At 48.4% G+C, this 13,123-nt stretch overlaps 2 protein-coding genes across 2 annotated transcripts in view; one reads left to right on the top strand and one right to left on the bottom strand.

Moving 5' to 3' along the window:
* The window catches only part of Hps5 (HPS5 biogenesis of lysosomal organelles complex 2 subunit 2), a 36,234-nt gene extending 30,987 nt beyond the window's left edge, over nt 1-5,247 (top strand). Inside the window, exons 21-23 of the mRNA XM_021192934.2 lie at nt 1,012-1,118; nt 2,523-2,793; nt 4,238-5,247. Of these exons, the coding sequence (XP_021048593.1) occupies nt 1,012-1,118; nt 2,523-2,793; nt 4,238-4,298 (439 nt within the window). The 3' untranslated portion in view covers nt 4,299-5,247. The remainder of the gene's footprint in view (nt 1-1,011; nt 1,119-2,522; nt 2,794-4,237) is intronic.
* Nucleotides 5,248-11,559: 6,312 nt separating this feature from the next.
* LOC110335213 (serum amyloid A-5 protein-like) overlaps nt 11,560-13,123 on the bottom strand; it is a 2,786-nt gene continuing 1,222 nt past the window's right edge. The window contains exons 2-3 of the mRNA XM_021217279.2: nt 12,310-12,497; nt 11,560-11,899 (exon numbers count right to left, since the gene is read on the bottom strand). Coding sequence (XP_021072938.1) covers nt 11,761-11,899; nt 12,310-12,497 — 327 coding nt within the window. The 3' untranslated portion in view covers nt 11,560-11,760. The remainder of the gene's footprint in view (nt 11,900-12,309; nt 12,498-13,123) is intronic.

Below are 13,123 nucleotides of genomic sequence, written 5' to 3'. Positions count from 1 at the left end.
CTACATAGCATCACTTGGTCTGTGTGAGAATCTCCTTATCCCTGGGCCAGTATTTGCATTACAGTACATGGCAACAGACCAACCTTGACAATTTCTGGGGGATCTGACATTCTCTTCTAGCCTCTACAGGCACCAGACATACATGGGGTACATATTCATACATGCAGGCAAAGTAGCCATATACATAAAATAAAATTAAAAGCTACTTGCAAAGTATATATAGCTTTGTTTCTTAAGTGCTTTAAATCAAGGCTATTGAATAGAAGTTTGTGTGATAGTGGAAATATTCTACTGTACTAGCCACATATGATCATCAATTTTTAATTACAAAACTGATTTTTATGAATTAGAGAGATGGCTCGGTAGTTAAGACACTTGCTATTCTTGCAAAAGCCCTAATTTCTAGCACCTAATTGGCAGTTCACAACTGATGCAATTTTAGTTTCAGGGATCTGATGCCTCTTCTGGCATTTGGGGGTACCAGGCATGTACATTATATGCAAATAATGACAATTTACAACTGTCTATAACTCCAGTTCAAGGGAGTCTAGTACCTATTTCTCTTCCCCCACCCCCTTGGGGAGCAGGCATACATATGGTGCACAGACTTACATGTACGCAAAATGCCATACATAGAAAAAAATTAAAGTTATTTTAATAAATAAAACTTTTTTTTAAAAGGACTTATCTCAAATCAACAAATGAAGCCTGTGTTTTAATTTTTAATTTTTTTTTTTTTTTTTGGTTTTTCGAGACAGGGTTTCTCTGTATAGCTCTGGCTGTCCTGGAACTCACTTGGTAGACCAGGCTGGCCTCGAACTAAGAAATCCGCCTGCCTCTGCCTCCCGAGTGCTGGGATTAAAGGCCTGCGCCACCAGGCCCGGCCTGTGTTTTAATTTTTATTGACTTTTTTTACCTTAAGCTTTAATGAGCACGTGTCGCTAATATGGGCAGTGTGGTTCACAGACACTCATTGTCCTTCCTCCTCTTATCAACTTCTGTCTCTTTAAGTTTCTGGCCTGGATATCTTACCCTCTGTCTGGAGCTGGAGAGGAGGAGGGAGGCCTTCACCAACATTGTGTATCTGAATGACATAAGCCTGATGGAAGGGGACAATGGTATGTAAACCCCCTGCTCACTCCTCTGCGCTGTTCGCAAGCCTCTCCTCACTTTCAGTAAGCAGCTCTGAACCTTTCAGTGGTTGTCTACAAAATGGTGATAGCCATTAAAATTGTGGGGGCTTTACCTACTCTTTGGCATATTCTGGCATCTTTCCTATTTAGCAACTGCTTACTGTTTTAAGCATTATATGCCATGTTTTCCGTACACTGTTGTAAATGAGACAACAGACTCTTGGGATTGACACTCTCATGCCTGCGCAACTGGCTTTCATTCTTGCCCACTTTAAAACACTTTTTGTTTCAGCTGCCAGAATGATTCTTAAACAAACAGGCAGACTAATAAAAAAAAGGATGGGCAAGATGGCCCAGCAGGAAAGGGCACTTGATGTTCATGAAGAAGACCAGAGTTTGGTTCCCATGACCCATGTTGGGTGGATCATACTTACCCACAACTCCAGCTCCAGGGACACTTGACTCCCTTTTCTGGCTTCTCTGGACACCATGCACATGTTCTCACAGAAATGCATGTGTGTACATCTTGTATGCATGCATGCCTGTGAGCACGTACACACACACACAACTGTAAAGTAAATCTTAAAAACAGTTGAGCAGTGTGGCTCCTGCCCTGAAGGCCCTTGCACTGAACCTATACACAGTTCATACTGTCAGCCAGTGCCGTGGCCTGACCCGACCTGTCATCCTCACTGCGCGCGCTGCCGTATGTAACATAGGCTGTTTTGTTATGTTTGTTTTTTTTGTTTTTCGAGACAGGGTTTCACTGTGTAACAGCCCTGGCTGTCCTGGAATTTGTTCAGTAACTAGGCCAGCCTCGAACTCAGAGATCCACCTGCCTGCTGAGTGCGGAGATTAAGGGCGTCTGCCACCACTGCTGGCTGACTGTAGGCTTTTGAACATCCGCCTAACTCAGCTGGTTCTTTGCAGTGTCCCATTACCTTCTGTGTCTCCTGTGTCATAAGTACAACCCTCTCCATTCCCTGCCTGCCCCTACTCCGAGGTTGGCCGCCACGAAGACAAAAGTAGGCACCCTCCTGGCTAGGAGCCTGGCTTAGCGCTTGCTCACTTGTTGCTTCCTCACAGAACCTTTCTCAGATGCTCTGAGCGATGTCCACAGTCCTATAGTTCATCATTCTTTCCCTTAGTATACTTAACATGGTTTGTAAGAAGTGATTTGTTTATGTATTTAAGGCCTTTACTAACCTGATTGTGGGGGTTGTGTCTCTTTTACTCCTCATTGAAATTGTAGGAAGTTTGAGGATAAGTTTTCATTCTGTGTGTTGGAGAGGTTTGTGCTGAGGTGAAGAGACTCTGAAGTTAGTTCTGAGGCTTCGTGTATGGCGCTGTGTGCTTTGTGGCCAACCCCACTGTTGTCTCTGTGTGCAGGGTGGATCCCTGAGACCTTGGAGGAATGGAAGCTTCTCCTACATCTACTACAGACCAAGAGCACAAGGCCAGCTCCTCAGGAGTCACAAAATGGGAGCCTCAGTGATGGGCCTGCCCCCATCAATGTGGAGAATGTGGCCCTCCTCTTAGCAAAGGCCATGGGCCCAGATCGGGCCTGGTCGCTGCTGCAGGAGTGTGGTCTGTCTCTTGAGTTGTCAGAAAAGGTCACCAGAACCTGTGACATCCTGAGGATTGCTGAGCGGAGGCAGAGGTAATGCCAGCCTGTCACGCCCTCTCTGTGATGCTGGGGCACCCAGACTCTCACAGTCTCGCCGAGGTAGATAGATGGGAGTGCAGAGGTCATGTAGTCTGGTCCCTCCCCAGCCCATGAGGAGACTGAGGTGCGTCTGCTGACCATGGTGTAAAAGAGGAGGCCAAAGTACAGTTTACTCATAATTATGACCAAGATTACTCTTCAGGTTAGTTAGTGTGAGGGCCCCAGTGCTATGCGTCCTCGGTTCTTTGAATGATTTTGACATTGCCAGAACTGATAGCTCAGGCCTGTGAGCTCCCTAGAAGGCCAGAGCAGGAGAACCTCGAGTTCAAAGACACGCAGGGTGATTTAGTGAAATCCTGTCTCAAAAAGTGAAAAAAGGCTGGGGATGTAGCTTAGTGGCAGAACACTTATCATGCATGAAGCCTTGGGCTCAATATCCAGTTAATAAACAAAGCAAACTATTTATGTATATATGTACACACATGCACACACAAATATTTTAGTCAAGTTTTTCTTTTATTTGTGGTAAAATAGATATGGTGGAAACAACAAAAGCAAGCCAAGCATGCTGGTGCACACCTGTAATCTCAGCCCTGGGGACACTGAGACAGCCTGGCTGTATATCAGTAATTACTGTCTTGTAAAAAAAGGAAAGAAAAGGAAAGCAAATCCATGGGAAAGTACTGTCTGGAGCATTTAGTCGTTTAGTGCATGCACGCTGCTATGCAGCTGGTCTCCACTGTGTTCTCTTCTGTGAACTGGGACGCCATAGCTATGAAACAGGCCTGGCGTCCCATACCCTGGCTCCCTCCATCCTGCTTCTGTTGAGTTTGAGCGTCCCGGATGCCTCATCTAGATACACTGGTAACAGGATAGCGTGGTGGTCTGATACATCTGAGAACAGAAGTATCTCAGCCTTCTTAATCTTCTGGACTTGGAATAGTTACTCAAGTTTAAAAGTTTTAGAATTTTGCATTAGAGTTGCTTAACCGGTTTACATTTTCCTAATGACTATTGATGCTGAATGAACATTTGTGCTTACTGGTTTTGATATCATCTTTGGAGAAATAACTGAGTTCACTGCCCATTTTAGAATCAGGTTGATAATTTAGTTGTGGAATTCCACCACATTTGAAATATAAGTACCTGTTACCAGGTAGGATTTGCGTATATTTTCTTCCATTCCAGGTTGCTGGTTCATTCTGTTGATCCCTTCTTTTTTTCCCCCAACCCTGGGCATTGAACCTGAGGCCTCATCTGTGCGTGGCAAGCATTCTAATTCCCCTAGTCATGATGCCCCACCCATTCTGCTGTCTTCAGCCTGTGTCGTTTGATCACAGAACCAGTGTTTTGAATCCTCTTAAGTGTACAGAGTTTTAAATTTGCTATTAAGAACGAATGAGGACAACTGAATTTGTTTCTTTCTGTGGGATTTCAGAGCTCTGATACAAGGCATGCTTGAGAAGTGTGACCGGTTCCTCTGGTCACAGCAGGCCTAGTGGGAGATCTACTTTGACCAAGTGGAATCCTGCTCTAGACCCTCCAGAGGGCTTTGGCACAGAAGGGAAGAGGACACTGCAAACCGTGCCATGCACAGACCGTGCAGTGCTGCTGCAGCTGCTGATGCCTCATCACCACCTGACCCTTGGCTTATGTGGCACTGTGACCTCAGAGTTTCTCAAGGAAGCAGTGTGTTGTCCTTCACTGGAAGCAGCATGGGGGTGCTCCCTGCTGGGTGGGATTCTTTGTGTACACAGTGAATCAGGGAATTGGTTTCTGCTGATGCAGATCTGTAGCAGGCAGAGGCTTTGGTACAGGAAGACAGATAGCAATGTTCTAAACTGGAGGTCAGTACTTTCTCCTACTGAGTTAGGATCTGGAACAATGACATCATTCTTGTTGGCATTTGTAATAAATACTGAAGATCCAAACTAGAGTTTTAAATAAGACTGCCCATATCTGAGTTGAGCTCAGTTTAAAGTATTTTTCCAGTATGTATTTGATATTTTCTAATCTAAGCCTATATACTGACTAATCCCTGGAAATATATTATCTGTAATTTTTAAAGAGCGGGTGACCCAAATGCTCATGCCTTCTCTTTTATTTATTTTTTTATTGAGTTATGCACTTTTTCCTTCATTCCTTTCTTTTTTTGTGGAAACAGGGTCTTAATTTATAACCCTTGCTAGCCTGGAACATGTAGGTATACCAGACTGTCTGGACTTTAAATATCTACTTGCCTCTGCCTCCTGAATGTTAGGATTAAGGGTGTGTGCCATCACACACATTTTAAACATCTATTTTAAAAAGCCATAGTAAGAGAAAGCCACACACTAACATAAATTATAACAAATGATTGTATTAGCCAAGCCATGTAACTAGATTGTAATTTATGAAGCTTTATGTAGCCTATTATGTTGGTAATAAATGATGAAATTTTTCTTTAAACAGAACATGGACATGAGATTTATTTTGGAGCGATTAGGAGATATTAGGCAAATCCAGTGTGGAGTAGTGTTAGATACACTGAATGAGTGGCCTGTTTCTTTTCTGAGAAGCCACACACTCTGCCGTAGTTACACACGACCTTGGGTATGCTTTGGCCCAGTAGACCGAAGGCTTCACAGGGCAGTTTCCAGTTTTGTGGACTGTGGCAGTCCTTCCCCCGCCGCACTGGGATGTGTGTGCTGACCGGGAGACGGGACCGGGAAACAGCAGAGAACGCTCCTTTGCTTTCAGCTCAGGCACTAGGCAGTGGCTAAAAGATGGCCTGCAGCACACCTCAAGACAAGCAGACACCGGGAACTGGCATGGCTGCCATCATGTCATCATATCCCCTCCGAGGGCAAGTGACCACAATGTTCATTTCCCAAACAGTATTCCTAGCCCATACCCACTGACTTTATCTTCCAAGGCAAAGAGAAAGGAAAACCCTCTTCAGTCAAACATCCCCATCTGAGCCATCTGAGCTTGAGGCAGTGTTTTCAAATATAGCTGCCGTTTGCTAAGAAGTTCCAGGCACACTTGCTGGGTGGTTGCCTCAATGTCATCTTGTGTCCAGATATGAACTCTGACCATGACCGAGTGAGAGAGCTGCCAGGAGACTGCTAATGAGGCCAACTGCTCGGGTCTGGATATCTCTCCCCACCCCACCCCACCCCCAATGACCTCTGTTTTTTTAAGTTTTTGATTTTGTGGGTTAAGAGGTAGATAGCTCTGCTATAGGACTGGCACCTTGCAACAGTGTGGAGCCACCTGTCCTGGATAAGGGCTGACACTAACATGCAGAACAGGTAGATGGGTCGTGCAAGCTGCTGTTAGGATTCAGAATATATCTGTCTCCCGTGGCAGTCACCATACCAATAGAAAATGTGTTTAGGGAACTGGAGGGAACTGGAGGGAAGGGGAAGTGGAACCCTCAAGTGAGTAATTTCCTGCACCTGTTTATCATTGTGTAAAGCCTTGTCCCTGTTCCCTCCTCCTTTCCCCTAGCCTCACTTTTAATGAGATTAGTTAAACCCTCTGATCATCTGTCAGTGCTGTTTCCCATTGGACATTGCCCCTTTTGCTACCACTACTTCCTGCCTAGCCCGCCTGCTGGGCAGTGCAGGGCCTCTTGAAGGCCACCCTTTCTGCCAGCAGACAGTCTCAGCACATGAATAGGTAAGCAAGCAGCTTTGGTCTCAGCCTAGCAACAGGACTGTCACCCCAGCAGCCCGGACGCTGTCCTGACTTGGATCCTGTACACTGGGGCTTATTTAATCAACTTCCACCTGGTTACACCCTGTGTCATTCCTCAGTTCAGATAGAGCGTTGTTTCAGGGGTTGGTTTATGGAGACACGGTTGCTCTGTATAGCTCTGGCTGTCGTGGTGCTTTCTCTGTGGAGCAGGCTAGTCTTGGGCTCAGAGAGACCCACCCACCTCTACCTGGGAGTGCTGGGAAGAAAGGCATGCACTACCACTGCCCTGTAGGTGTTCTTTTTTTCCTTGTAAGATACATATTTTTAAAAATATGTGGATGAGTAATTTATATGCATATGCATCTGTGCTACCAGGTGTATGGGGTGCAAAGGAACCTTTGGATATCCTGGAACTAGAGGTACAGGAAGCTTTGAGCCACAATGTTGGTACTGGAAATTGAACCCAGGTTCCCTGGAAGAGCAGCCAGTGTTCTTCCTATCACTGGGTTAATTTATTGTAAACCCAGGACCTGAGCAATGATCGCCTTGGAGATGTTATAGGAGATACACAGCTTGAATCATGGTCCAATCACGCCAGCACTGGTCCCTCAGTGGGGTCCCCTAGGGCTTGTGTGTTCTATGCATGTTGACATCCCTGGGTAGACTCCTATTCAACTCTAACAAGTCCTTTACCTTGTAAGTCACCAGCTCACACTGTCCGGATGCTGTCCTAGGTTCTCTATGACAAGGACCAGAAGACTGAAAGCTCTCTTTTACATCAAGGTCACAGGTAAATCCAGGCTTCACCTAGGATATCCTAGTAAGGAAATACAAAAGGCCTGTTTGCTTGTTCTTTGAAGGAGTTCAGCACCACCATGTTTTTACTCCATAGGACTTGCCCAGTCGAAACCTTCCATGCAAGTGACTCTGCTTATTGCCATCTAAATATTCATATTGGAAGGGTTTGGTGGCACAAGCCTCTTAGGAGCATAGCGCAAGGATATCACCATGAATTCCATGCCAGCCTGGGCTACATTGTAAGATTCTTTCTCAAAAACAATCTTAAATGCACCAAGTGCCGGCATTCTGCTACCCACTGGGCAGCCAAGCCTGAGTCTGCAGTATTTCCAACCCCGCGGATGTGGTGACTTTTCTTAGTGAACTGTCCCGTTTCACAGATGGGTAAGGCTTTGTGGAGTTCCTCAGAAGGAGTTTGGGGACGCCTTGGGGCTCAATGGACCTCCTCTGTGCCCCAGGAAGCCCCATGTGCACCCGTAAGAACAGAGTCTTGCTTGGGAAAGGCAACTGCTCTTGGCTTATCGATCTGTTTGCTCAGTCTTGAAATTCTAAATACTTTCTATACTAGGGCACCCACATTTCTGGTTTTCATGGTACCCACAAATTAGGTGATCCTAAGTGACACAGCAGGTCTGGTGGGGAGCCTGAGTTTTTGTTTATCTGGCAGGATCCAAGGTGACCCTGAGGCTTCTGATCTTCATCACTTGCCAGGACCCTGTGGGTTCAGCTTCCCAATGACTAAGGGAAGTGGCAGCCGAGGGGCAAGGCCCGGGAGCTGAGAAGGGGGTGACATGACTGGTGTATTAGGTGGGAGCCTTGCGATCTGAACATCGCTGTGGAAATAGCCACAAACTTAAGTGCACAGGTCTCAGGCAATACAACAGGGTAAGAGGCTGATGGGTGGGCATGAGACCTGGGTTGTCAGAGGTGGAAAGTTAAAGAGCTCTGGAAAACCCTTCTATCAGTGAGAGGACAGGTGGTAGAAAGCAGACGGGACTTTATGCTGGGAGGAGTCCCAGACCAAGAGATGAGCAGCTGCAGGGCAGACGGAGCAGGAATGAGTTGGGGCATACCTCAGAAGGATGAGGGGTCCAAGCATGTGATGTAGGCCACTGGTGAGAAGGGAAAGCCCATTAGGGGTCATGAGACAAAGGCAACAAACTGAGGTGTCAGTCAAGGGTTTGGAGCCTGAGCATCAGCTAAACCCAGTGCGGTCAGCTCAGCTAGGGTTCCAGCAGCTTCTGCACAGGGCGCTCTGCCCTGCTGAGGCAGTCTGCACAAGCCATGGACAGGTAAGACAGGTAATTCTGAATCCCTTCGGTATCTAGCTGGACTACCACTGACTCTGTGGAGCAGACTTGGATTCTGGTACGCCTAAAAATTGAGGATGAGGGATTCTGGGGTGTCTCAGCAACACCATCCAAAAAGAAGCCACGTGGACAAAGTCAGTCTCATTCTGTCCTGTCCTTACCGCGCCCTCTGCTGGGAAACAAGCAGGATCACAGGCCAGGACTCCATGGATAACTGCTTTTCACCCGGGAAGTGGGACTGGGGAGGACTCCCAAGACGAAGAGATTGGTGATGAAGTCACATTTACAGAAGAATGACAAATGAGAAAAGGAACCAGGAATTGTGCATGCCTTGAATTGCAGAACCAAAGAGGCAGAAGCAGGCAATCTGAAAGTTCAAGGCATTACATAGTGAATTCCAAGACAGCCAGGGCTACATAGTGAGACCCTATCTAGAGAAAAACAACTAAGGAGCAAACGAACGAACGAATGAATGAACGAATGAATGAATGAATGAATGAATGAATGAATGAATGAGGAAATCTGAACACAGAGCATGTCAGACCCAACAGAATGTCTGCAGTCCCAGGGAGAAGTCTCAGTGGGAGACAGGGAATAAACTGTCTCAGAGAGGAGACAAAGGAATTGGGGACGCAGCAAATGGAGGAGAGGAGACAGAGGTGACAGGATGGCTTCTGAGAGCAAGCACAAACCACTGGCCTTGAGGGGAGTGTGGCCTCAGGAGATTGTCCTGCTGAGCGGAAGCGCCATGGTCAGTTTGCTGAGGCAGAGTCAGTGGGACAAGTAACTTGTAGATTTTTCATGAAGGAGAAGAAACCAAAGGACACACAAGGGAATAGCTGTGAGGCAGACTCCAGCCTTCCAAGATTTTATACATAGAAGATTTAATGTCAGTCCATTTCGGAGGGGAAGGTGGCTGAGTGGGTAGTGCTCGTCTGAGCAGCATGGAGACAGTTAGGATCCCCAGAGCCCACAGAAAAGCTGGGCAGGTGTGGTAGCTGCCTGTAGTCCCAGTGCCCAGGGGCAAGGGCAGAGCTAGCAGGAGGAGGCATGCTGCAGTGTGAGAGAGACTGTGCTGAGTCACCTAAGATGGCCATGCTGGCTGGCTTGGTCACCTGTACACGAGGGAGCGCTAGGAAGCATGTTCCTCTGTGTTCTCTGTCGCAGTGGCTGCCACAGGCTTCCTTTGAAGATAGGCTGTAACTTAGAAGCCTAGTGACGCTTTCCCCGCTACTAGTCTTAGTGCTTATTACAGCGACCGAGAAGCAAAGGGGCACAACAGACAGTCTCCGCACACGTGCCAGTGGGAAGCGCCACATGCCTTAGCTAGGGCGATGATTTCTGGGATGAAACCCCATGACAAAAGCAAGCTGGGCAGAAAAGGGGGTGTTTGACTTCCACTTCCACACCACATCTTTCCCGGAAGGCAGTTAGGGCCTGTCCTGACTCAGGACAGGACCTGAAACAGGGTGGGAAGCTGGATGCAGAGGCCCTGGAGGGCTACTGCCTACTTACTGCCTTACTCCTCATTGCTGGCTCAACAGCTTTCTTATAGAACCTGGGACCACCAGCCTAGGGTTGGCACCACCCGCAGTCACCTTCCCGACACTCCTCAATCATGAACTCAGAAAATGCTCCAAGGGGCTGGGGACTTAGCTCCATGGTAGAGCACTGCCTACCACCGAGTACAAGGAAGTATAAGGCCCTGCGTTCAGTCCTCAGCTCCGGGAGGAAAAAAAGAAAAGAAAATGCTCTAATCCCAGATCTTAAGGAGGCAAGTTCTCAATCAAGGCTCCATCGTTTCGGATGACTAGCTTGTGGCAAATCCACATGAAACAAGCGAGCATACACTTGAAAAAACATTTAAAATCCACCTGGTGTGGTGGCACATGCGGGTAATCTCAGAATTTGGGATTCTGAGCTGTTGTCTTTATCTCCTGACACAGTTTGCTCTGGGATATTTCTCTGGACTCAGTGCAAGTCAAACAGACCTGTGCTTGCTGGTACTGTGTCAGCTTGACTCAAGATCATTGGCTAAGAGGGGGAACCTCAACTAAGAAACTTCCTCTGTAAGACCCTGATGTAGCCAGGCGGTAGGGAAGGGTTTCCCTCTCTTTTAATTAATTTACTTATTCACTTTCTATCCCGGTCGCTGCCCCTTCTTCTGGACCCCCACAGCACGGCCTCTTTGCCCAATCCTCCCTCCCTTTCTCCTCTGAGAGGGTAGAGCACCCTCTTCAGTACCCTCCCATCCTGGAACATCAAGGAACGCAGGGATAGGTGCATCATCTACATTTCCTTCATAACTGATTATTGGGGGAGGCTCCAGCCTATGGTGGGTAGTACCACCCCTGGGCTGCTGGTCCTGGGTTCTATTGCAAAGCAGGCTGAGTAGGCCACGAAGACAAAGCCAGTAAGCAGCACTCTTTCTTTTAAGACCTCTGCATCAGCTCCAACTTCCAGCTTCCTGACCTGTGAGGTCCCGCCCTAACTTTCTGCAATACTGAGCAGACATGTAGGAGTCAAATAAACCCTTTGCTCTCCAAGATGGTTCAGTCCTGGTGTTTCCTCACAGCGACAACAATCCTAAAACAAGAGGAAAGCTCTCCTCAGGATTTCTTAGGGTGGAGGAGGTGTGTGGCCTTGGGGTTGAGTGTTGTAGAGGAAGGAGCAGGATCACACGGACAGCTGCAGCGCACCCAGGTATGAGGGCTCCCATGGGTGGGGCCCTGGTCCCTGGAGGCAGCACCTCTGAGAACTAAGGCTGGGGCACAGGAACAGGAAAGTGCACGCGCATGACAGGGAGTGGGGGACTGGACACGGAAAGGCCCAGGAATCACAACAAACACGCACAGGCACAGGGCACCAGAAAGAGGCTAGAGCAACTCATGTCAGAGTCTAGAAGAGAGGTGTCTGCCCCGAGTTTTCCCAGAAGCTTCCTTCAATGACAGATACACAGCTCAGATCCACTTCCAAGTACTTGTTTATTACCCTCTCCTCATCGAGTGGTTACTACTGCGAGAGTAGCACAGTTCTGAAACCCCTGTGTGATACACACATGAGAGGTATCCTATGTTTTCCCAGAGAGCATCTTCAGGGTTCCTAGGTAGGAAGAAGCCCAGCCCCCGCCCTCAGGCCCCCAGCACAGCCTCCTGAGCTAATAGGAGGACGATCAGTATTTGTCAGGCAGGCCAGCAGGTCTGTAGTGATTGGGGTCCTTGCCACTGCGGCCATGTCTGTTGGCTTCCTGGTCAGCCATGGTATCCTCGTGTCCTCTGCCGAAGAATGACTGAATGCCCTCTCGAGCATCACTAGGAGAAGCAGACACACAGGAGATCNGTCAGTCACCAAGCTGTGTGGACACAGTCCATCCTCCCAGTTCTCCCCTTTGCATGGGCTGGCTTCAGGAGGAACCAGAAAGGACCAGGAAGGAGAAGCTGAGACGGTGGGCAGCCCAGGCTGGTGCCCTCACACTAGATAAACACAGCCAGAAACACGGGGCTGAAAGTCCCTCCCTGTCTACATTTGGGAGCAGGCTCACAGAGCATGGCTGTGTGCTGGCTCTGCACACAGCCCAGGGCAGACACTGGGCATGGATAGCCACACTAGCCTTGTGAGCAAGAGGACAAGGGACCTCCGAGTGGCAGGATCTTCCCCACAGCTCACCTGCCACTGCTTTCCCCAGAAGAGTCAAGCCCTGCTACCCAGCCTTCTGTGTTACCTGATTTTCTCAGCAGCCCAGACTCCCCCGGGACCCCTTTGGGCAGCATCATAGTTCCCCCGAGCATGGAAGTATTTGTCAGATTCTTTCCAGTTAGCTTCCTTCATGTCAGAGTAGGCTCGCCACATGTCCCAAGACCCTGCATGGGAAAGACCACGGGGACAGGACTCTAAAGACTCCGCCCATGCCTGTGAGAGGACAGAGGCATTGAAAGCACTCCTGGCCTGAGGCTGTGCTCAGAGCAGCCTGAGAGCATGAACTGGAAGATCATCTCTGGTCCCCTCTGGCTTCTCCAAGTAACTCAGGAGAGCCATTAGAGCATCTTTGTTTTTCTGCCCACAGTGCTGCCCCTCACCCAGGTGGGAAGCGTACCTCAGAGGCAGGGCAGTGTCACCACATATCAGGGCCTGCCAGCTCCAGCCCTGGGAGCTGTTTACCACAGGGTAACCACTTCCTTTCTTTCCAGCTCCTACCACAGACCCCACAGCACATTTCCCTAGTAGAGCCACCTAATGTCCTACAACATTGACAATGTCCCCAGGGAGCACACTGCGTGCAGGCAAGGGACAGTGCTGTGGATGTAGGTCCCCTAATCTAGGAAGTTCCATCATGAGGTGACAGAAGGCAGAGGAGGGTTGCATACAGAGAGCATCTGCTCTGATACCCAGACTCTGTCCTGACAGAGCATGCGCACCACCGTGACCTGCTGACTCTGCCCTTTGAGTAGAATGCATGGGTCCTGTGCTGTCTTGGGGAAGCTTAGGAGCAATGGACTCAGCTGTGGGTGCAAGTTCTGACTTCCCGAGGAGACACC

Source organism: Mus pahari, chromosome 1 (assembly GCF_900095145.1).
Source record: "Mus pahari chromosome 1, PAHARI_EIJ_v1.1, whole genome shotgun sequence".
NCBI classification, from domain to species: Eukaryota; Metazoa; Chordata; class Mammalia; order Rodentia; family Muridae; genus Mus; species Mus pahari.
The sequence above is the reverse complement of the archived record's forward strand: the minus strand, read 5'-3'. Positions and strand labels throughout refer to the sequence as shown.